Source organism: Spodoptera frugiperda, chromosome 31 (assembly GCF_023101765.2).
Source record: "Spodoptera frugiperda isolate SF20-4 chromosome 31, AGI-APGP_CSIRO_Sfru_2.0, whole genome shotgun sequence".
NCBI lineage: Eukaryota > Metazoa > Arthropoda > Insecta > Lepidoptera > Noctuidae > Spodoptera > Spodoptera frugiperda.
The window spans coordinates 2804047-2829484 of record NC_064242.1 but is presented as its reverse complement, the minus strand read 5'-3'; the positions used below and the strand labels follow the sequence as shown (position 1 = coordinate 2829484).

Genomic DNA, 25438 nt, shown 5'->3' with positions numbered 1-25438 from the left:
GTGACGTGTGGGTTACCAGTTACCGCGTTACCACCATTGTCTTAAGCAAAAACATGACGGAGGAAAGAATTCTGTTTATGTTTTTAAGTGTGGGTAACATAACTGGCCGTAAAAACGCAGGTGAAAGAGGTAATGAAATGTGACCATTTTTTTCTACAGTGGGTTTGTGGTTTAAGTGCGAACGTAAAAACATCAGGTCAAGGTTTTTGGAGAATATGGTTCGGTTTGAGAAATGTTACACTAATTATTACGAAATGCAAAGTGAAATAGAAAATACTTAATGTTAAGTAATTCATATATTAAATAGCTCTATGTGAAACTGGGTCACCCTTACCACATCTGAAGGAAAGTAACAGTCATTTTAATGACCACCCCAATTAAAAACACAAAAAGCAACCACAAAGAATCGCACAATCGTTATCCGGTAGCAACAATACTTGGCTCTTTCAATAAACCTTTATAGAACTAACAACAATTTGAACAAACAGCGAAGGACGGAGCTAAATTGATTCTTATATCGCCATCAGTCCTGGGAACTGTGCACAAAGGCAGCCGCTAGTTTATTGCCAATGTCCTCGGATATCCATATAAATTGTACGGGGAAATTCAACGGCCATCTGGATTCGATAGGGATCTTGATGGATAGATTACAATGGCGCTCGCACTTAGAACCACGTTCGGATCCAATGAACAATTGATGTGAACGAATTGTTTGTTTGCGGGTAACTAATTGAATGTGCGAATTCGAAAAGTAACGGTACTTGCAAATAAAGAAACGGGTCCGCTACATCGAGAGCAAATATATTCTAATGACAATATAAATGTGCTATCAACAAAAACAGAAAAGGAAAAACCAGAAGATAAATATTAATAAATTGGTGAATCTGAAACACCTGTGACTGTTTCTTATCTTGCAAATGTTGACTGCCATTATAAACAATTTTGCAATCAAAGGAATTAGTCGGCATCTTTTAAACAAAGCAAAAATGTCACGAACGAATTACAACATTGTATTCTCAACCATCCTAACATAGAGGAACAACAAAAGCGTAGCCGCGGCTGCGCGTGCCACTATCTTCGATCTCCAAGCAATATGGCGCCATGGCGCCGATTCTAAATCACCGTTTTAGACAAAAAATAACTCATTATCTGTGGCGATTCATTATTGCGAGTCGATCTGCTTCGGAAACTTGTTAGGACACCGAAACGTATTTCATGCGAGACGTCGATTTGAAGACGAAAATGTATTCATCAATTTTTATAAGATTTACATGCCTTGTTAAAAAGATATTTAATATTTTTTATTAATTTTATTAATATTTTATAGTTGTACGATTTGAATTTTTAAATTATATTTTGTTTCTATTACTAATTTAATACATTAATCATAAAAATGGGCGCGTTTTAACATGATGTATCCTCATTATACATTATCCCCCACACCTTGTAACCGATCAGGCGAGAACACAAATAATAATAACTGCCCAATAATATAACATTAGCACTTCTAAGGATACTTAACGTGTAGTGGGAATCTCTAGAAAGTTGTCACGAAAACCGGCTTAAACCAGAGTCGAATTTGCGAGAGAAACCCCGCAGGCCCGCACGTGTGCAAATGTCCTTAATTATAGGTATGTGCGTCAAATATATTATGTACTCGTATTACCGTCACGCATATAATCCCAGCGGCTGCCAGAGGTGTCTGGTTACTTGAACTTGACTCCAACTTTGAAGACGTAGAAGGGGCCGAGAGCAACAAGATTCTACTTGAAGATGATATAAGAAGACATTTATGACCATCAGTAAATATGTACGCAGACTTCATAGCTAGTAAATAAACGCGTGTGGCGTGTAGATGGTATAGTCGAAAACTACTCTAAAAACCAATTCTCACGGGGATATAAGAGAAATTAATGGGAGCTGCGCACAATAGACTGACAGCATTAGACAATGGATAATTGTTTAACGATTTTCAACGACTATTGATTGATTATAAAACACGGACGACCTGTTAGAGGCATGGACCGAACGAGGTGATGACGTCACAGTCCACTATAGCTACAACCATTATGCCATAAACACTATCGGACTTCAAATCGAAAAGTTTACGTGAAAGTTGATAGTTCAACAGTTAATTCGTAATGACCTTTACATACATTATGTAATTCCTTTAAAAATAAATACTTAGATACAAAAGAAACCATTGTACGGAGATAATAATGAGAACATTCTCTAGCAGTAATTTCAAATAGCACGATCTCTGGGCTTATCGCAATAAACCCATCAGGTAATAAGGGACTGCAGTGTACTTGTGTTTTGTAAGTATTTTGATGTTACTAAGACAGAGATTTTCTCAGCTAAAAGGTTGTTTTTATTGTAATTGAAGTACAGTACAAGAATCAATATTTAGTACAAGTTCTAAATAATGCAATATTTTAGTTAGGCTTGTTTGACATAAGGCACCATTGTCTCTAATTGGTCAAGTCTAAACTTTGATACCTACCATTGTAAATATTAGTAAGTAGATATAACATAATGAATGATCATTGATCATTCATGACTGTGAATGATATTTAGGTGCTAGAGCCAGTCAAACCGAAAGATGATTGAAAGCTTGACAAGAAACAAGATGAGATACAGATTGTAGCTCAAATCCCGTTGACAAAGAACATTGATCCGGATGTAAAATATCTCCATTTGTTTGGATTTTCCAGACAATAAAGATGTTGGAGTACCCACGCAGTCGTGTATGGAACTTAAATGGAACATCTATGTAGGTTGAAGCCGTTTGTCATAAGACATGACTACCCATTGTTATGTGAGCATTGTTAGATCATTCTAGTTTATGCCTATTATATTTGATGTCTAAATCTTATTCAGTTTCATTGGTCCCTATTTCAACAGCTGCGTTTATGATGCTATTAACGCCTATCTCTTTTTCGGCGACTTTTGGTATTAGCATATTAGCAAATGCTTTCTGTAATTGGCAACGTCGGTTTTTAAAAGGGACTGTTCAGTTTCTTAACTATGATGTATTTTGTCGCCATTCAATTTCAAAATAGTATCACCAAACACCAAACTGTGTCTGAATTTATGTAAAGAAACCAGATCCACATCCAAATTAATCTCAATAAACAGGCTCGTGTGGCCGACGTCTAATAAATAACACGAGTGGGCCACTCGCTCCATACGCCGCGGTCGCCAGGTCTAAGTGTGTCACCTCACCAACATTCGCCCAATTCTGCCCCGAAGTGTCACACTACAGCTGATCACAACACGTTGTCGTGTGCTTGTGTTAAAAATTCGTGACTCCACCTCACGACTTGAACGGAACCTGTCAATTGACATGTATTGTTCGTTCACCCTTATACTATTGTCCCCAATGATCCGCAAATCTCAGTCTTATCGTCCAACAATCGAATGTAAATTACGACGATATTTGTGTGAATCCACCTCTTGCATCGTGTCTCGGTTTCAGCTTATAAGGTAAGTCCTGACAGTACATATGTAGGTACTAATTTGCAGTTCGTTGGCGGCGACGCTTTGTTCGCTTTTAAGTCCAAAATGGTAAGTACTTGCGAATTGTAATTGTTGGGGCATAGAACCATAAATCGTGGTTTATCCTTCTACAGCCCTCGCTTCTAATAATGCTCATGTACTTGAGCTTAAGAATTTATGAGCGTTGAAACTTTGTCTTTACACTTTCCTGGAACTTTATAATTATTGCATGAAGTCAATTCTTTCAAATCGTTCTCATGAGCCGTGGCCATGTCGTGGCATCAGATAAATTCATTTGACATCTTAAAAAGTAATAAGTGTTCCTTGAAGTAATTAATAAAAACACTTTAGCACTAAGTCTTCCATCTATTAGCGCGCAAGTTTAATACAAATAAACGTAAATAAAATCGACTGATTGCACATAGCCACATTTATTTCTAAGATAATGGACTTATAAACAAATGGATCGAGATATCGCTTTGCTAGTCTCGCTACACACCCTCCTTTTACAAGATGTAATCTTACAAACAAATTGCATTTGTGCATGCCATCATCAATTATTTTTATCATTTTACTCACGATTAATTGCGGTCATTGGATATTCTTATCGATATATTTTACCTTTGCAATCGAGATAGCTTTGACACTTAAAGATCTTAAAAAGTAAAAATAGTTGTAGATCTTAAACTCTATAGGCAGGATGAATATTTCCTTTGCTCCATCCGTTGTAAAAGATAAAGACTCCCGCTCTATTGCATGCAAATTGAAATGCAAAAACTATCGAGAACGAGAACTAGCTATTTCACAATATCTGTCAATTCGTCACACATTTTTTATCAATCAAAATTAATATTTTGACATAAAAAAGTGCAAAGCCGTGAAATATAAGTAATTTGCCGAATCGAATGTCGCGGTTGCTAACGTATAGAAATAGACAATTTATCATATTAGTTCCTTTTTTTTTAAAAAAAAGTTGCTATAAAAGAATTTAGTATTTTTTGTTGAAATTAAAAATAATGGTTGACATGACAGCTACGGATATTTTTTGCGCTTGTAATAAACAGAAATTTATTGTCATTCTATGAAAGTGTTGTAAATTAAATTCCGTACAATAAAATAAGGGATATTTAAATATCTAAGCAGTAGGTATCTAAGATTCGAGCTTGATTTTAATTTCACAGACATGTTTATCACATTATAACGATAACAATAAGCTTAAAAATAGAATCTAGACGCCTTGCATTCCTTTCTCCGCTACCGCTAAATTTGCATCCAATATAGATTTAATCTGTGAGATCATAATCTAATCAAATGTGCCTCCAATAGCATAAAACCAAATTAAATGAGACAAATTCGCAACTAATTTATTGTTAACAGATATTTGTTTAAAATATCGATCTTAAAACCAGTGGGTGGTCACATGAATATATTTGAGACGATTTAAATTTTAATTAGACTATTATTTTCTATTTATGATCTTTGTCTGTAAAAAAATAAGCAACGGCTCGAAGGACCGTAATTCAAATTGGTATTTGAAATTAGAATATAAACGAATTTGAGGCATTTTATTGGTTCTTAGGGCTTAAGTTTAGGGGTCAACGAACACGATGTTGTCTTACGTCTTAGTGATAATTTTAAAAATGGAAACGCTTGACAATATGTTATAATAGGGATGATGACAGGGTATGAAAATAAAAAAATAAAAATATTTAGTTTGGTTATGAAAAAACTGCACACGTGTCTAATATTTTCAAATAATCTACAAGACGGACATTAAAATAAAAAATTGTCATCTACCCTATTATAATTTTATAATTACACACATAATGAATTCCATAAAACAGCATTTCATTGGAGGATTATAGAATCAATATTTTTGTTCTACTTTTAAATTCAAGGTATAAATATCTCGGCTATTAGAAGAAATTAAAAACAAAATTATTGTTCTATTTTCAAATTCTCTGTATAAATATCGGTTATTAATAGTTATAATCTACAAAAACACAACTGATTTCCTTGCGAACAAGTCTGTGTAATTTTCGGCCACACCTGAGTCTTGGCGCCATTATCGGGCGCCGAATAATAAGCTCATAGTCATTCAATTGTTTATGACTTACCATGATTATAGACTATCTAAACTAATAAAACATTTTATGATTTATTGGCCTTCATTTTAATACTGTAGTATTTGATATTGATTAACGTAAACATGAATTGTTAAAAAGTTTTGATATTAATTAATATTTTATCCTAGGTACTAGGATGTCGTGGACGCGTCTCATGCATGAGAATGTGGCTTTGAAACCTACCAACGGCAAGTACCAATGTGACTATTTCCGAGTTATATGTACTTTCTAAGATTATTTAGACATCTTACTATTAGAAAACACACAGTAAACCTAGACTTATAATTTCTAAATTATAAGTTTGAAATCATCCATCCAAATTGAGCAAGCGTGGTGATTAATGCTCAAACCATCTCTCATCATCTTCTCACAATAGAAGAAAAGACTAGTCAGCACTGGCCACTTATAGGCTGATGATGTGATGTGAAACATTGAATTATTAAAAAAGTTAAACAATATTTACTACCCAAGAATTTTTATTTTGACATTTAATATTTTATCCTAATACAAAACTTTATCATAATTAAAAAGGCGCTATAACCACTAAGCGCCACATATTATAACCTACTTTTTGACCAAAGAGGTTCAAAATCCACCACAGATAACACAAGCACGATGGAACTAAATGATTTCAACTTGACCATCTGTTCTATAGTCTATTATTACATTGTCATCATTCGATTTGAAGATGTTCAAGAGCCACTTGACTTTGTTCCCATCGAGAATCAAACGGGTCAATGATTGAAATTATCGTGAGAATTATTCTATTGACTGTTGTGGCTTATAGTTTGCTCTCTATCCTGTGGCATTAAAAGTATTTATTAGTTTTTCTGCTTTATTACAAATGTAATAGGACAAAAATTGAAATAAGTATAATCGGCTCAACCCAAGTGATACCACGGCCTCACAGAAAGTCGACGTGAAACAACGCTTGCGTTGTGTGAGTGCGGTTACCGGAGGCCCAAATTCTCAATCTTCCGATTTTGCAACAACCCTTAAATTACTATCCCCTAAAAGACCGGCAACGCAATTGTAATGCCTCTGGTGTTTCGGATGTCTGTGAGTGGCGGCGATTGCGACCCACAGTGTCAAACATCTGTATAAACATCAAATATTAAACAATATTTAGCCCAAAGTCGCCACCATATTCGAATGCCTACTTTAAAAATAATACAAAAACTGGGTTATTCTCGTTAATTTAATAACTTTGAATGCGGCAATTTGCACGCGCCGCGATTGGACTGGCTCTAAACGATCGGATTTCACCGATCAAACGGTTTTAATATTTCAAATTATTATATTTTTTTAAAGAATATCCAAATCTGTTCTTCTTTTCAGATGTATAAAGCTTGCGCCACACTAAGATGTTGTCCTGGCGACGACGGGTCGATAATCTGATGTTTGTTTATTAGGCATTCAAAATGGCATAGTACACCTTCTGTGCCACTTGCTTGGGTACAAAATTTTATAAAAAAATTAACAAAAAAGTATTTAAGACTTCCTTACAAAATACTACATGTGTCTAAGAGTCTTATCATACTAGGGAAGGCGAGCGTCTTCAAAGCGAAGCGGGCGCAGCGCAACGAACACGCGACACATGCGCAGCGAATACGATGCGAACGCGCAACGTAAACGTCAATTGCAGCGTGGACGCCATGTTACTCAGTGTATTGCACGTCATTAACTTGCTACAAATACGCGACGAAAACGTTGCGAATTTGCCACGCGTACACGACGTCTCGCTGTGTAGCCGCGGCATGTTCGCGGCGTATTCGCTTCGCGCCCGTTCCGCCCCGCAGCCGCTCGCAAACCGCTAGTATGATAAGGCTCTGAGTCACATTTGGCCATACCCATAAAAACTTTGACCAAAAAAACCCAACAAAAGCACCCCTAATGAATAACTCCTCTCTCAAATATTTGTAGAAAACACACAATCATTAATCTATGTCTTGTTTAAAACATTAATTATAGAGTAAAAGTTATTTTAACTCATTTCTATCGTTAAGTTAGCCGTGCCTTAATTACGGTTAAGTCATAACGAGTTAATTACTAACTGCTAATATGTAACTACCATTTAATTGGAAAATAACCAGTGGAGATGTGGAGATTGATGGTTGGGAGAGGTTATGGTGTTTGCGATTAGAGTTATAATGTTTAGATTACTAGTTTTCTAGATAGGAAGGAGAGTTTGTTTTCAAAGTTAAAGTTATCTATATTTTTTATGATATAAGCCGATAAACGAGCGTACGGATCACTTGATGGCAATCAATCGCCGCCGCCCATGGACACCCGAAACGTCAGTCACTTAAGTAATCAATATAGTCGGGAATAGTCTGGATCAATCGGCATACCAATTGATGCTTGATACGGGAACTACCGAAAACGTCACGCATTGTATTCCCGAAGGGGTAGGCAGAGGTGTACATTACCGCACACTTAATGTCGCTATACAATGCACACCCACTTTTCACCATTTATGTTATAAGTCCCATGCAATAGGGGTGAGCCTATTGCCATAATATACTGGGACAATCCCAAACTCCATGCTACTGAGAAATTTTCTAAAAACCGATAATAGCCCATTAATACTTTCTATCGAAAACTTCAACCATTAATGCTCAAAGCATCAAATTCAAGATCTCGGTAGCAGTAGCAGCACTGTTAACTACTAAACTCACAAGACAGGTATAAAGCCACAGTGCAGTACTAACGGCAGTGCAAGCGTGGCACAGTTGCTAAGTAACTGCATTCACTGTCTAACTTTATCGATATTACTGCCTGTCCCGTTACTGTGGCGTCTACTTAAGTTTAGACTGTCCATAAATTACTTAGTTTGACCATCGGCTATCAGCCAATCTACTAGCGGACCTCGCGAACTTTGTTTCGACTTGGATTTTTTTCTGCGTATATTTGTAATTTTTTCTTAAGATTCTTTTCCTTAAATAATTAATAATCCTAGCGAAATCGGTTCAGTTGTTCTCGAGATTTGCGCTTAACGACAAAACATCAACCACTTAATCCTAAGGTTGATTACCTTATTATATAAGTGCCCATTACTATCTGCAGTTAGTAAGTCGTAGTACTTAATCAGTACTTTGATAGTTAGTAATAGTTTGATAATGTTATACTATTACATGTATTATACATATAAAGTTGAAGAGCTTGTTGATTTAATCTCTGAACCTACTGTTTTGAATACATTTGTGTTGATGTTATTATCCATTTACCAAAGAGGGTGAAACCGCGCGGGAGAAACTAGAAAAGAAATGTCCTAATATATCCTTAATATATTTCTAAATACTCATATACCTACCTACTTACTTCAGCAAAGACGGTGCAATAAATTATTATGCATGCTTTGTATGTAAATTACGAAGAAACAATTGAAATATAACCTTGATTGTAATTATTAAACAAAATTATGAATATTTTTTTACAATATTTTAATTGTTTTAATACAGGAAATAATGTTTATGTTTTTTTAGGTATTTCCGTTTACAAATAAAAAACTAGTGTTAGTAATTTTAGTATGTTTCTTCAAATCTAGTATGCAAATAATATTAAATACATTCTAGAGTTTGTTTGTTTGAACGCGCTAAACTCTGGAACTACCGGTTCAATTGGAAAAAATCTTTTTGTGTTGGATAGTCCATTTAATGACTACTAAAGGCTATAGAACATGACTCTAAGACCGATAGGAGCAGAGCAGAGCACGTGAAAACACGCGAGCGTTGGTAGTATATGACTTGTAATCTAATCTTACTAATATTATTAATGCGAAAGTTTGTGTATTTGTGTGTATGTTTGTTACTAAATCACGTCAAAACGGCTAAAGGGATCGGGATGAAATTTGGTACGTAGGCAGATTATAGTTCGGAATAATACATAGGCTTATCTTTATCCCACGGGAATGCGCAAAATCACTGACAGAAGCTAGTAAAATTATAAAACATCTACCTAAACCCAATTTTCTTAAATTACGGTACCCAACTATCGTTCGACATTCAAATGAAGTCACAGACCGATTGTACCATTTCCACACTGAATTAATACTCGCTGTCTCGGATTCAATATAAATTGATTTTCGCACGAAAACAATGTGTCTATGAGAATTGTCTGTGCTTATGAGAAATATCTTCACAATTGCAATAGGTATAACATATAACGGTCACTTTGGACGGGAAAGTTTATATAGATTGGTAGTTTTTACCGACGAGCATGCATGAAAAGACTGATGACTGTTGATGAAGCGAGAAAAGTGTGTAAGAATCGTAGCAATTGGCGTTCCATTGTCTCTACCTACTCCTATGGGAGACAGGCGTGACGTTATGTATGTGTAGATACTATGGTAGGTACTATATGTAGCTATGGTACGAAGATGTAATAGGTAAGCTGTGAAATTATGTGACCATTTCCACTGATACTAAGTTATGTAGCTGTGCGAGGAAGATACGCAGCTCGAGCATACGATAGTAGGGAAGCTGTCTATAGCACGTTCCATAATTATTATTATTTTTCGCGCTTCGTGCGAGTGGGTGGGATATCTACCATGAAGCGGTGACGCCTCGCCGATTCTCTTGAGGTTCGATGATGAAAAGGACTAGGGGGATTCAAGTTGTGCAATTCCCCCGCACACTCTCCGAAATGTATCCGGTAAAAAACGGAAAGGCTTGCGACCTTGCGCCTGTGTTCAAGGCTTAGAAGCCGGGCCTCCACAAGCGCATCATCATTGATGAGCTTCTTGCCACGCCTTTCAATGTGTTCGAGCGCATCCAGCTGGTATTTGGCCGAGCCGTCCCAAAGGTGAGAACAGTACTCCATACATGACCGAACCTGCTTAACTGCAGCTTAGCTGAGCCCGTTTCCACCAGCGCTAACCTGTGTACCAATCAATATAATTGATGAAAGCTAAACGCATCCACAGCAACGTAGCATAAAACACATCTGTTAGAAAAGGTCCCTTCATCCTAGAAGAAAAACAGGCGATAAACAAACAAAATTTATCTCCACCAACAAAGACGAATCTAACTTTCAAATCGCTCTATTTCTAAAGCACGCATCACGGAAACGTTTCGTCCTCTAAAGGATATAAACGATCCTATCTGTAAGGTAAATGTAACAGTTTAATGTTCTAAAAGCCGTTAGTCCGAGAGCCAATAAAGAAAAGTACCTACGTTCATGTCTACTAGTCTAGGAGCAAGCGTGTGGAGATAAATTAACGACAATTCACGCTTCGGCGATGGTTCGTTCGGTTTGTGGGAAAATTTTGTCGGAATGAGGATTGTTAGGAAGTGTTTTGTGACCTCTCAGGGTCTGAAGTAACAACGATGTGTTGAAATGTTTATGAAGAAAAAGTGGAAATAAAATAAGACCTAAAGTTAAACCTTGTAAAATCTTGTTAAAATGTGAGAGGAAGCCTTGGGATCGGGATAAAATTTGGAATAGTATTAGATTATGGTCTTGAATAACAATAACACATAGGCTACTTTTTATCCCACAAAAACGCGGACAAAGCCGCTGGCAGAAGCTAGTCGACTATAACACCGAGCTACGTTCCCCATTCAGCACATTGTATGCATATCACTGTCAATAATTTACATCACATGCAATTTTCTCCACAACGTAAACAAAACAGAACAGTTTACATAATACGTTTGCACGCTTTTTATCCTGATTGTAAACAATAGCGAGATAAGTGGAAGAAAACATTGAATACATTAGTCGTCTCGTTACTTATTTTACTCTTGGCTTTGCTTGTGTATAGAGGGCTTAGTTTGAGCTTGTTTTACGTTAAACGAAATCGAAACGAGAGCGCGTTCGGCGTTCTTATTGGTTGGTTCATTCGCACCAGCCAATCAGAACGCCGAATGCGGTCTCGTTTCGTTTTCGTTCAACGTAAAGCAAACTTGTACTATGGACACTATGGTTAAGTCCTCCTTAGGCTGCGTTTCCATTGAAGCGGAGCGGGGCGGAGAAGAGCTTAGCGGTGCACGAATTGACCAATCACTATGCTCGAAATCTCCGCTCCGCTTCAATGGAATCAGCATGAGCGGGGCAGAGCAGAGCTGAGCGGATATTCATAAAAATATATAGCGAGACGATGCGGTGCGGAGGGCAGCGGGGCGGTGCTATGCGGAGGACAGCGGGGCGGTGCGGAGCAGCGCGGTGCGGTACTGTACTGTACTTAAGACAAGGATAGTGACACTAACACGACGCCAATGCTAACGTGTGACAGAGACATATAATCGAGTACCGAGTATTGTCGAATAAGCACGAAGATTCACGAAGTAACCAAAAAGGGATGTCCAAGTAGCGTGTGTGAGGGTGTTGTTTATCGATTTTCTTAAAATCGATTACTACGAAACAAATTACTTATCAAACAAAAATATATATATTATCAATGTTATATTGATGTTTTAAATTTTCTTAAACAGTCGTTACTCAAATAGTCGTTAATGATAATTGATATTCAAGTAAATCATAACTTTCAATTGAGAAAATACTTTCTTTTAGTTTTATTTTCATGTCGAAATATCGTTTATAAAATTAACTATATTTGTAAATCTTATTTAGTTTAATATATCATATAAAAAAAACAATAAACTCTAAATGAAAATATCGATTGCGATATTTGATCGATAAAGGGTCTATTGTATTTAGACATGGTCAATCTCTCAATATGATTCCAAAAGTATGCTCCGCTCCGCCTCACTCCACTCCGCTGACCATTTTTCACCGCTCTTCTCCGCCCCTCTCCGCCCAGCTCCGCGTCAGTGGAAACACTGACAACTTTTCACCGCTCTTCACCGCTCTTCTCCGCCCCGCTCCGCGTCAATGGAAACGCGGCCTTAATATCCAGTCGGCTCTTTTATTAATGCTAGATTTCTATTACCAAAGCATGAACTAAAACTACTACTACAAGTCTGCAAGTGTATTGGAAGTGCAACGCAACAGTTTCAAGTAATTCCTAAAAGCTCGTTTTTATCTATAAACTAACAAATCATTAGCACTCACTGGTAACTAGGTGCAAATAAGATCTTAGTACGTATTGTTTTTTTATTCTAATAAATGTAAAGATTCCTGTCACACCCTACGATGTGTTGTGATGCGGAAGACGGAAGACATTGCCGTTCAAGACCGTTTAACTGACAGGGATATATGTGGACTAGATGTGACAAATGAAATTGATATTTCACTATAACTACATATTTCATTTCTAGTTATTTTTTTAATTATATATTACATATAAAAGATAATCGTTCTGGATATGGATACTGTACATTATAGATATGCATTAAAATGATTTGATTTGATTTGATCTCTACGTTACATCATATCAACGTCACGTGCTGGTCATTAGGCCTCTTTTATATAAGAAGACTTCACCATAATATTCAAACTTGGCAGGCAGAGACCGCAGTTTAAAAGTTGTATCCGAGGTTAAATTTGCCATAGATCTTGGCTGTATGATCCTGCAATCCATGCCTATTTGTAAGATATAAGGTGTTCTAAAATTATATGTCACAGCTTTAACGGGAGATAGTATTGTGTTTGAAGATTACAATAGTGAAGAAATTTCGTACCCTGGACCAGTTCATTCAATTTGAGAACATAAAGAAGTTAAATAAACATAACGTGGTTCACAAATAAGCTCGATGCGTCGTGATAATAATTTTTCTAAAATTTATATTGATATACAGCCAAGCTACAACAAGTAATATCTCATCCAGCAACTCTAAATCCCCAACACGTCTAGACTGTAGACAATGCACAATACATTGTTATTTTTTGCGCTACAACTTATAGCTATACGATGCGCCTACGCAGCCGTAGTTTACAAGTTACAAGCATAATGCTGAAAGGTCGTGAGAGCATTGTTTTTAAACAGAAGCTGTATACAGCACAATTAGAAGACTTAATTGAGATTAAGTTACTGGTCAACGTAACTTAATGTGGTAATTTTGTATTTAAGTTAACTGGATAAGTTAAATGGGGGCTTGTTTATTGGTTATTGTTAGCGTATGTTTAGTTTTATCTTGATATTTTTATTTATTGGTGGTGAGGGTTTAAGACGCCCGCTTGTCATACACGAGGGTACGGGTTCAAAACCTACCAACGGCAAGTACCAATGTGACTTTTTCCAAGTTATAATGTACTGTATAACATAAAGTATTTAGACTTAATGAGGTTGTAAAAGCCTTATTATTATGCAATTAAGGTCCATTATTGCATTTTCCTGTTGTGCAATTAGATACAGGAGGAAATCTTTATTTATCGTCAATATTTATGATTGTTTCTTTGCTTTGTTGATGTGTACTCGTAGTATTTAAATTGGTATGTAGTTTATAAATATCGTAATAACTCTGAGTACGGCGGTAAGTCTTCCACCACAGAATGCTCTATAAAATGCATCCTAACAACCACTGTAGAAACATAAAGGTAAATATGACAGACCCAGTTACCAGTTTCTTTGAATGCATTGTAAACAAGTCGAGGACTGTCCGTGAAAGCTTAGCACACAAAAAACTATACTTGTATCTAGTGAGAGACGTTTCACTTGTATGTGGGTACTTGTTTTATATGTGTAGCTATATATCTTGGTGTAGGAGAGCGATATCAGTAGTATAAAGGAGGTTTTTACCTAAGTTTTAGTGCGATTTTTTTCTAAACTGCCTCTTCTCCATTGTTTTTGATATCTGTGTTTTGTTTTAAGTCGTTGTTTGCTTCTTGCTAGCTTTTTTAAGAAGGAATATCATCCTATGACTTCTCCCGCGTTGGGTGAGACGAGTGGGAGTTTCAGACTCTTACTGACTAAAACCATTCCGTTCCGTCTCCTGCTTTGAGCCGGAGCCCCGGTAACCTGTTATATTGTCCGCAGCTCCGGGCTTCTTGCTAGCTAAGGTTTAATTTATCCAATCCATAATTTAGAGTTCAGAGTAAAGAAATAAAGATTTTCATGGCATGATGCCTATCATTAACAAAAAGTAAAACAGAAATGAGCAAAAATCCACATCACTGATCTCATATTCTAAACTTCTGCCATAGCTCCAGACTTATAAGATTTTCAAAAGCAGCGTAAAGAAGAAATTACAACCATTAATTTGTTAACTGGTCTTACAATTAAATAAAGATAAATTTAGTGTTATCTAAGTAAGAGTTAGTGCTAATGGAAATGAATTGCGACGGCCTTACAACTTGTTACTCTTAGTGACTGCTAGTTACCACTGACTGCCAGCTTACGAGATTGATATTAATTGCTATTGATTTTAACTGGAGTAAAGGAAAACTTAATGGATTACGTGCTAATTGCAGGATGTAAGATCGAAAGTGGTTCTAAGTAAATAGTTGTAGTTTTAAATAGTTTTCAAAGATAATGGACTCGTTAGTTTTCTTATAAGAAGGATTACTATCTGGATAATAAATGATATGCATACAGACACAATGATTCTTTGATTATACAGCTTAATGATACAAGACAAACTTAGTTACCAAAGCTCAACAATGACCTAAAAATGAATGAAGAATCCCACTGTAACTCGAAACTAGTTTATTAATATACGTGAGTGTTAGTCAATTTAGTATGTTTCACGATTGTTATTATAAAAAAATCGTTTAATTTTCAGTAAACCGTACACTAAAATTGGTCTCAGATCCATTACTTAACAAATTATACAACAATAATAATAGCATAAGACTAAAAATAAACAGGACACAAAAGTCAACTGAGCATTTCAAACAGTGACTATTTCAAGCAGTCACCAAGAAATAAGAATTTCGAGGGCAAATGAAAATGGAACGCAATTTTTCAAATTGTTTGCGAACACTCAAATTCTTGTGTAGGTACAATAAAAATTCATAGTTCCGCCCATTGTTCTGTTGTTATTTATTTCTTTTGACCAATATGTTGTATGATTATTTTCTATGGAGACCTATTTACCTAGTTTCTGTTACACTTTGTAATAGTATTACTTCTTAAACTTTTCTTTTATTTCAGATGCAATGATCTAAGAGGATTTTCTGATTTTTTTTGCAGGGTTATAATCATCTAAGGCTTCTCTTTATGTCAGACTCTTACTGACTAAAAACCACACCATTCCTACTTCTGCTTTGTGTCGGAAACCTGGTAACCTGTAATCTGCAGCTCCGGAAGAATTTTTTACCCTGTGACCAAGTAAATAAAACTATTCATCTAGTAATCTACAGACCTCCTGCACAACAAAAATAGCATTATAATTTGTTAATGTAATGGAAAGTTAAACTTAAAGTATAGAGGTTTATTCACAACTTACCAAAAAAAAAGCCTAGAAAATCAATAAGAATGCAAAAAATCTCACGTTTCTATTCCATTACGCATAGAATTTTTATTTCGGTCGTATTTCATTGCTCTGAAGTCGATCGCACAGACGTATAAGGCACGCCCGCCTACTGCAAACGCTTTAAACTGATTAGCACATTCGTGAAAAATGATTTGTTCGTTATCGACTCCTAATTTGTATCGTATAACGTGTCAATTATCGGAATAAATCAAATGATTTTATCTAACCATCTAATTTTGGAACATACGAAAACATATGAATAAATATTTATATTTCTGCGTAGGATAAATATGTCATTCCATTTTAAAACGTAACGTCTTTCTATTTTTGAATTGATCACAGATTATATTCAGAGATAGTGTCAAGGAATTTATTTATACAGCCAACAATCGATTGAGTTGTTGAAGTAGTGCTGTCGTCGTGTCTATTCGATTGTTTTGACCACAGACGTATTATTGATCATAAACAAAGCCGTAAAGCTCGAAGCTCGTGCATACTTTCCTTGCACTTGACCGTCCCAACAATTATACCATAAACTTTCGCTGGTGGCCGAGGTATGCAACTGACCTTCATCGGCCCAGTGTGCCACAGCCCGCGGCCACGACTTTCACGACAGATCTGACGATCGATTGCCCGACAAATCGATGTATCGATTCTAGAATATCGATATCGATACCACAAGGTGCTATTGTTTCATAGATTCACTCGATCACTTTTGTGTACCATTCGATTTTACGGTCGGAACTGTAACAAATTCTGTATTAGTATCGATTTGTTTGAACAAATCGATTCTCTTGTGTTCGCTACTTCCGTGTGAGAATTGGTTTTTAAAGCTTTTTTTCCTTGTAGCTTTATGGTTCTAACTTCTTGTTATTTAAGGTGAGAAACGTTTTTTTTTTTAATGTTTGTTTAAATATCTCGGCAGACCTAACATGATGAATAGTCACCTGTCTATCTAAAAATGTACTTAGGACATGCGACAAAAGAAAGCTTAGAAATATGAGAACATCAAGATTAATCAAATGACCAAAGAGTTTCAATTCATGACTAGACTTTTTTGTTTGAGTTTACTTTTCAAACCGACTGGCCCAAGGCGGCGATACTTCGAGTGTACTTTCTTTTGAAGAAAGTTACATCATATGATTTCTTTCATGTTCGCTATAATTATCTATTTGCCATTTCAATGAATGTAGTATCACGTAACGTAGTATTACATAAATAAAATAATATGTTATAGAAGTAATAATCGATGGAGGGAGCAGGCGACATGTCACAGACATATTAAAGTGAAAGAGTGTCAAGGACGGCTATTACCTACACAGCCTTGAATTTTAATTATTAACGACAAGCTTAGGAAGCACAGTACTTTAGAACAAGGTATGTCCGTATCGATTTTTCACAGCGACGAGCTTCCAGTCTAGGCTCAGACTACCCGAAGCTGCGGACTACCTAGCGGGTTTACCGGGGCTCCAGCTCGAAAAGCAGGAGTAGGAACGGGGTGGTTTTTAGTCAGTAAGAATCTGACACTCCCTCTCGCCTCGCCCAAGGCGGGAGAAGTCATTGGATGATTTTCGCCCCTTAAAAAACAGGCTCAGACAATTGCCAATGGCACTAGGAAATATGGACATAAAATATAAGTGCACTCTCCATTCCCCCTCTCTCAAGATCCGATGGAACGCCAATCAGACAAGAGATTCTCAGAAATCACCTGATTTTAACGACCGAGCTTTAAACCGAGTCTCCTCTCTCAATAATACCAAATTAAATCTCATCAGGTGCACAACGAAATGGTTTTTAAATATAATAATAAAGAAACACTTTCGTTGCGTACAATGGCCTCGCCCATAGCTTTCACTACCGATTGATAGTTGATACTCTGGCTATCTTGTACACTGGCTAATTTACATATGAGGTGCATTTGCGTGGGCCACACATTTCGAACTTGACCGTAGAAGAACGGGTCACCTCATTTTTGTTGTTCGATTTTTATCTAAAGAAAAATATAATGGATCTGTTTTCCATATTGGGTTAGAAATAGAAATTGTCTCTTTGTAAGTTTCTATTTTTGTCTAGGTTTATATATTTCTGTGTGTCAGTGAAGCTAGGACTGACGGACAATTCAATTTGACGTTTCAAAAGTGCTTAATTAAGGATTAATTGAAATAAATGCTTTGATTTTGTCTTTGTCTTGTTGTAATAGGTTAATTGTTATTGATTACTGATTAACTAATCCTTTATTTAGACAGTAGCTAGAGACAGTCCAGACTGTCTTATGTTTTTCTGTTATGTCTGTGTTAAGTATGTAGTTTTTAAAAGCTGATCAAAATAGTTTAAAGCTCCATTTCACAAAGAGTATAGAGATTTTTATGAAGTTTTCAGTGTGTGACACACAGATGACGTTTAAAACTCTATGATGTTTGGAAATAAGGCTCAACTTAGCCCCATCTCAATTGGACTGATAACTTAATTAGTACTGCGTTAACTAATCTTATGCGTATGCCTTTTTAATGGGGCATAATCATCCAATGAGATCTCCCGCCTTGGGCGAGGCGAGAGGAAGTGTCAGACTCTCACTGACCACCCCGTGTCTACTCCTACTTTTCGAGCCGGAGCCCCGGTAAACCCGCTAGGTAGTCCGCAGCTCCGAATTATCCAATGCTAGTTACGCGAATTTGGACTATACCCGACGCGATGGCTTGCTCGTTATGTCATAATTTAGTTTAAAACTCGTTACTGAATAACGTTTTCCGTAATCAGAAAACTTCTTTTGTTTTACAGGAAATGTTGACAGCAATTGATTATTTAATTTCGAAATAGTTATTTAGTGTTATGCAAGAAGTAATTAGTTTGTTAAACGGTTAGAGCAACGATAATTAAAATTTTACACGTACCATGAAATTGAGATAATTATAGAGAAATGCTTATTTAGTCCACTGCGCAATTGCTACTTCAGGATTTAAATTCTGGGTCAAAAAAGTATCAATAGCAAACTTTTTGTTTTATTTTTTCAGTAGTATCCGTATTAATGTTCTAGTTTTTAGTAACGTGTGTTTACTAGCTACTTCTGCGCGGTTTCTCCCACTCTGCCCGACTCTTATTGATCGTAGCGTGATGTTTTACAGCCTTCCGATCAGCGATAAACGCACTATCCAACACAAAAAAAATCAAATCGGTATAATAGTTCTGGAGATTAGCGCGTGAAACAAACAAACTCTTCAGCTTTATATATTAGTACAGATAGATTCTGTAAGCATGGGTTGTTTACTTCGAAAGTTAGACAATTAAACAAAGCCTAGAACATCTATTTTCAATAGGCTACAACAATAAACGCCCACTCATCTATGTCATACGATCGATTGGTCAACTAACCAAATCTGTTTTAAAGTGAAGTTTCTCGTCTTACTCAAACCACTTCGAACAGGCACTCCATAAAGAGAAACGACTTATTTAAGTATCGCCTACAATCGCACTAACTTTAGTTTACTTTGTGTAATATTCTAAGTTGCGTAGCGATTATTTATAACATAATAAGCTTGGTAACCTCAAGGAAATCGGAGCTGCGGACTACCTAGCGGGTTATTGGGGCTCCGGCTCGAAAAGCAGGAGTAGGAACGGGGTGGTTTTTAGTCAATACGTCTGACACTCGCCTAGCCCAAGGCGGGAAGTCATTGGATGATATTACCCCCACAAAAAAAAAACATTGGATAATTCAGCGTATCTGACAAAATATATAGGCAATTTTCAATTACGCGGGCATCCCACATTGTGGCACCTTTCTCGCTGACGTGACGTGACTCTATGGTAATGATACAAAGAAAATATCAATTTTTACTATCTATGTAAAAATGAGGCCATTTGCCCATAAAATAACGATATTAAAGAGTTTTAATCTGCCCCTGTTAAATTTGATCAAATGCAAAACGCCTTTACCTATGATAGATTCGCGGTTTTGCACTATCCCCAACGATCCATCGTTCATCGAGCATAACCAAACATTCATATTTAGAATGTCCATTCGAAAATGACGTTTTCATTTTTTAAAACAATCTGTCAAGTGACAAAGGAAAGCGAAAGTAAGTGCTCCACAATAAACCTTTTTAAAGCAAAGGTCAGAAGAGTCAAAACTATAAGTATAAATGGTTGTTCGTGAACGATTTTTCATTGGAGGATAAGTATTCGCATTCAATTTGTGAAACCAAGCGTGATTCGTTATTAAATATCGTGTAGCTGTCAAATTAGACTTGTTACATAAGTCTTTTTGTTGTTGCCCGTTTGCATTTCACATTTTTTGTGCATTATATCTTTCATTCATGTTTTGACAACTCGTTGTATTGCTCCGTTGTCGTCGCCTTTTATTGGCAATCGCTCATTTTTATAGCTCAGCTTTCTTTTATAGCATGTTTTCTCCAAGAGTGTACAATGGGACATAAAGACGTCGTATGTCATCGGATATACAAAAGGTGATTGGGGTACTAAAAACTGCAGAAAATTGGAGGTCACGACTGCGGCGGCGACAAAATTTGCCATTTCACAGCACTATTGTTGTTATGTAGTTGGCCTCCTTTTGAGGTTCAAGTTACATAAATGATTTTTGGCAAAAGGATAGATTTTGAAACACCAATACAGCATACAGCGATATAACGAAAAAGATGATCTGTGATAGACCAAATATCTATTCTCTTTTTCTTTTCCTCTAATAATATCTTCCGATTTATTTCGTTGCGGGATCTAATACAGTCATTCCTGTCCCTGATACGCGCCGGACTTCAGTGTTTCGGTGTTTTCATGGTATCTACTGTAGATCCTTGCTTATTGTGGTATGGGAGGATGGGCTTGTCCCAACAAAAAAAAAAGGCCTGTGACTATCAACACTGGATGTTGAAAATCTATAACCTACACAAACTATAAACATTTCCTTACACTAACATAAACATTATTAAAATGAATCTCAACACATCCTCAAGCGTGTCAGTAAGACATGTTTAGTTACTCTCTGCCTAACCGTTTCCTATTGTACGAGAAACAAGTATCGTTATAAAGGTCAGCGAGTTGATAACACTATTATGTGGAAATGGACACTTGTACTCACTCGTACAGCCTTCATCCGTACCTAACTATCTAAGTATCTAACTATAAAACCAATGTTAGGGTCATCGAATTTCTCCCAATATCATAAACTTTAACTCAAATTCATTATGTTTGGAAATCGAAACGGAATCTAACCGATACCCTTCCAATTTCAAATATTCCCGCCGTACTCGTATTTATACATGACAGTTGATCTGATATCTTTCCAAATTTTAATATTCCCGCCATATTTGCACCTGACGGTTGACGTTGACAGCTTTTTGACAGTTGTGAACTTATGTGCACAGATAACCACAGAAAACTCGATTCATCGTATTTCGATTTCGAGACTCAATCCATCGTTTTACGTCAACAGCAGTTGATTTGACGACAGCTAAGGCTATATTCATCTACAAATATTCATGCAGAAATCACACACTAGTAACATATTAATATCAATGAATCTATGCAGTCTCTATCTATCAACTAAGAGATTCTTTTTACTGCACTAATAAAGTAATATTACACCTTATAAACGTAGCAATAAAATACATTTTTATACATCTCAGATAGCTGTAAAATCGTGGTCCGGGACAGAGACGGCCCTACAGGAAACTGTGTCAACAGGTTCGTGCAGCTGACCCACTTTGAATGAGGCTATCTCTGTTCAAAAGCCTACACATCAAGCTACACAAAACCAGTATAAACTGACCGTCGAATATAAGGAAAGACCGTACAAAGCGAGACCAGGATAAACTGGTTATGGTATATCGATGTGTACCAAACATACAAGTATATATCTTCTTGTATGTAACTATATACTGCTTTGCATTTCGTTTCTGGGCCGTCAAGGTGCCCCAATACAGATTATATGCAGTTTTGTGGACCAAAGATAAGAGGAGTTTCATTAAGAAAAATTTTTGGTTGTAGATCTGTGTGAATGTGACTGGTACATGGTGGATTGGGATTTTGGGATTGCCGTTCATGAAGTTCGAGGAAAAAATGTTCTGGTAGATGTGTATTTTATTGTCCATTTTCCTGGTGGAGGTTGAAATTTAATTAGTTTGGACAGGTGATGACTAAATGCTATAGAAACGTGTGCCGATTCGGGACTGTCCATTTAGAAGTAACACCACTCAAGCTCAAGCTCTTTTTATTTATTTATTTGCGCTTCTGTATACAATATACATGGCGGACTTAATATCGGGTGGCATTCTCTAACAGTCAACCATATACTTTTTAGCAGTTCGCATTTATGTTTGTATAAGAAAAATACTGTTATTGTAAAAAGAATTGAATGTAAACTTAACATACTAAAGAGAATAAAACCCTACAAAAGTGCATCTATACAATGTATGCAAATAAAACGTACAAAAGTGTTTCTCCTATTAACCCGACCACTGCCAATTAAGCTGACAACGCATTGAAGCTCACAAACTCTACAGAGCAATAAAAAAGTAAAAACATATGGAACCAGTCCTCACAATGACTTGCAAACGTTGGAAATCAACGCTTTAATGACGTCACATGGACGCGGGATTGACAAGTAGTGGCAGACGATAGGCGTGTGCGCATCTTGCAGGGTTGAACGGATGAACTGTGACTTTTTTATTACATTGGTAATATTAGTTTGGATTTGGAGGATACATGTGTTTAGAATTAATGTCATTCCTAAGTGACTGAAACGAAGAATAACTCTTTAAACAGTTAACTGGAATGTTGACTTGACCTTGAATGCAAATGAAAACAATCTCAAAAATGACCCTTAATTAAAAAGTATTAGCTTTTTAGGACCGACGGATCTTTTATATACACCTTTTTTGTGAGTTGGGAAAATCATCCAATGACTTCTCCCGCCCTGAGCGAGGCGAGAGGGAATGTCAGATTCTTACTGACTAACCACCCCGTTTCTACTATTTCGAGCCGGAGCCCCAGTAAACCCGCTAGGTAGTCCGCAGCTCCGGAGTAGTCGGCAGTTCCGGTTTTTATACACCAACTTCTCCAAATTGTCCCATTTCCCTAGTAACACAAAACAGTCACAAAAACTCCACAACCCTGAACTAGTACAGACTGCACAGAAAAGCAACAAATGATCGACAGTGATGGATGGACGCTCCGTTGGATAGGTACTAATTGGAGATTTGCATATCCCCCCCCACTTTTCGACTGGAAACCTCGCTTAATTAATAGGTACTAGTGAATCAGCTCCCATTGAAGACCTTACTGTTATATCTTAGGTCTTGTGTGGTCTGATAGTAGGTTAATAGACCGTGATAAAGACGGTTCTATTTGGCATATCGTTAGAATACTAACTGTCGTACTCAGAGTCATTTAATGGTTACTTAATCAAGTCCTTAGCAATTGTTTTCGGTACAAAATCGTTACTAAGGAATAGTTTAAGTAAACGTTAAAAGTTTCTGAGTGCGGCAGTAGTTTTTTCAGGTTAACTGTGTAGAGTGCTTTTCCACCAGAGATGTTCTATGTAGGTATGCTACGAAGATGTAATAGCTAAGCTGTGAAACTATGTGACTGCTTCCACTGATACTAAGCTATGTAGTTGTACGAGGAAGATACAATTCGAGTGTGCGATGTATCGATAGTAGACAAACTATCGAAAGCTAAAAAAATAGCTTAGTTTGACTTGCCTTTTTTACACTATTAAACCGATAATATAAATATCTATGTATTGTTCATGTAGTACACATAGGTACATAAGCCCCTTCTGTCTTCGTGTCAGACAAAACACAAAGTCAGTGGCGACGGTCGTTGCCCACGCGCATCGTGACGTGAATTATTGCTACCCCGCGCATGCGCTCCACATTTATATAAAGTAGACCGAGAGCTTTCCTGAACACTGCAGAATGTTTAGCCGCTCAATATTGCATACAAATAACTTGATTTATTGTTGACGCTTAAAAGCAAACAGCTTAAGGAGATGGACAAAGAATTATTTGTTCAACTTTATTTTGACTGATGTGTTTATGCACAAACGAGGTTTTGACGTTTTTCTTTTGTTTCATGGATAGGTATTAATGATGTTCCATTAGTGTTGGTAATGGTTGAAAGAATTAGGCTTTTTTAAGTGGGGATAATCATCCAATGACCTTGGACGAGGCGAGAGGGAGTGTCAGACTCTTACTGACTAAAAACCACCCCGTTCCTACTACATACACCTATTCATATTCGCCTTGTCTTTCTATTTCTCTTCATAAATCAGCTTTCATCAATCCTTTCTTCAATCCTTGTCACCTTTCATGAACCTAGTCGTCTTTCAAAGCCACACCTTTCTTTAATGAACACTATTTTTCACTCGATCACTCAATTTTACTCCACACATAGGTACTTCATACCCATAAAATATTCCCATTAAAATGCATTTAGAGCCACCAGCTCCCTTGTACTACCTCGAGCACTAAATTGCAGACACTACCAACATAAAAAGGCTAATATTCATACATCCGGTCGTTTTGCGCAAAAAGGAACGTGTCTAGGTACTCGCTGTATTTCTTGTTGCTCCAACAGCGCAACTAGCGAGCAGTTTTCTATAAAATAAAAAGCAAATAAGTATAATCTTGGCTCTCGAGAGGTCAGCCGTGCAGTGCCCTGCATTGTCTTCCTATATTCCTGGCCATAATACCCTTTCACAGCCTTTAAAATTGAGGATGAACAAAGCCGATGGGCGGCACTCTGAAATTGACAATACGAGAGTAAAAACATATTGTAGGTAGGTGTACTCTATTGTGAGCAACCTTGTAAGGAAAATGGCGGCAAGTAAAAATAAATTTGAGGTTATTTTTGTTGGGAACTTGCCTTTGTTTAAGGAGTCGTAATAGGAAAGTAGGTACGTAAACTGTGAGCTAGTTACAGTATATGGTTATATGCTGTTTTGCATAGAAAGAGAGTAGATGCAGTGCTTTAAAAAATGATGTCGTGTTTTTTAAACAAGAATGACAAACAGGCAGATATAATGGGGCCGTCGGTAGAGGGCGCCCTAGACGGACATATAGCGAGAAGATTGGCGATATATTAAAGAAGGGCCAAATTAAAAGTACCATTAACCGACGAGCACGCATGAAAAGACTGATGTTTGTTGATGAAGCGAAAGAGGTATGTAAGAATCGTAGCAATTGGCGTTCCATTGTCTCTGCCTACCGCCATGGGAGACAGGCGTGAGGTTATGTATATATGTATTGTATGTTACGATAATAACGGTGCATATTTAACTAAAGCGTTATTTTTTCTTTACAAAATAACCTATACTTTTAAACAAACATAAATAGTCTTAAAATAAGCAATTTGTTTACATTAAAAAGAACTGATAAAGGATTTAACCGTAATACGCAGAAAGTTGAGGAAGCGAAATGTTTACTTTAAAAAAACATTTTTGTTTTTCGAATGTTGGTCACGGTTGGTAAATAAATATGGCCGCCG

The 25438-nt window shown here is 36.7% G+C and overlaps 1 protein-coding gene across 3 annotated transcripts in view; it reads right to left on the bottom strand.

Annotated features, from left to right (window-relative positions):
* LOC118276266 (leucine zipper putative tumor suppressor 2 homolog) overlaps window positions 1-25438 on the bottom strand; it is a 108637-nt gene that overhangs the window by 56123 nt on the left and 27076 nt on the right. Inside the window, exon 1 of one of the 3 annotated variants that reach the window (XM_035594516.2) lies at window positions 1667-1840. The exons of the other annotated variants lie outside the window; for them this stretch is intronic. Within the exon in view, the coding sequence (XP_035450409.2) occupies window positions 1667-1825 (159 nt within the window). The 5' untranslated portion in view covers window positions 1826-1840. Of the gene's footprint in view, window positions 1-1666; window positions 1841-25438 lie in introns of those variants that run through there. 3 annotated transcript variants of the gene reach the window in all.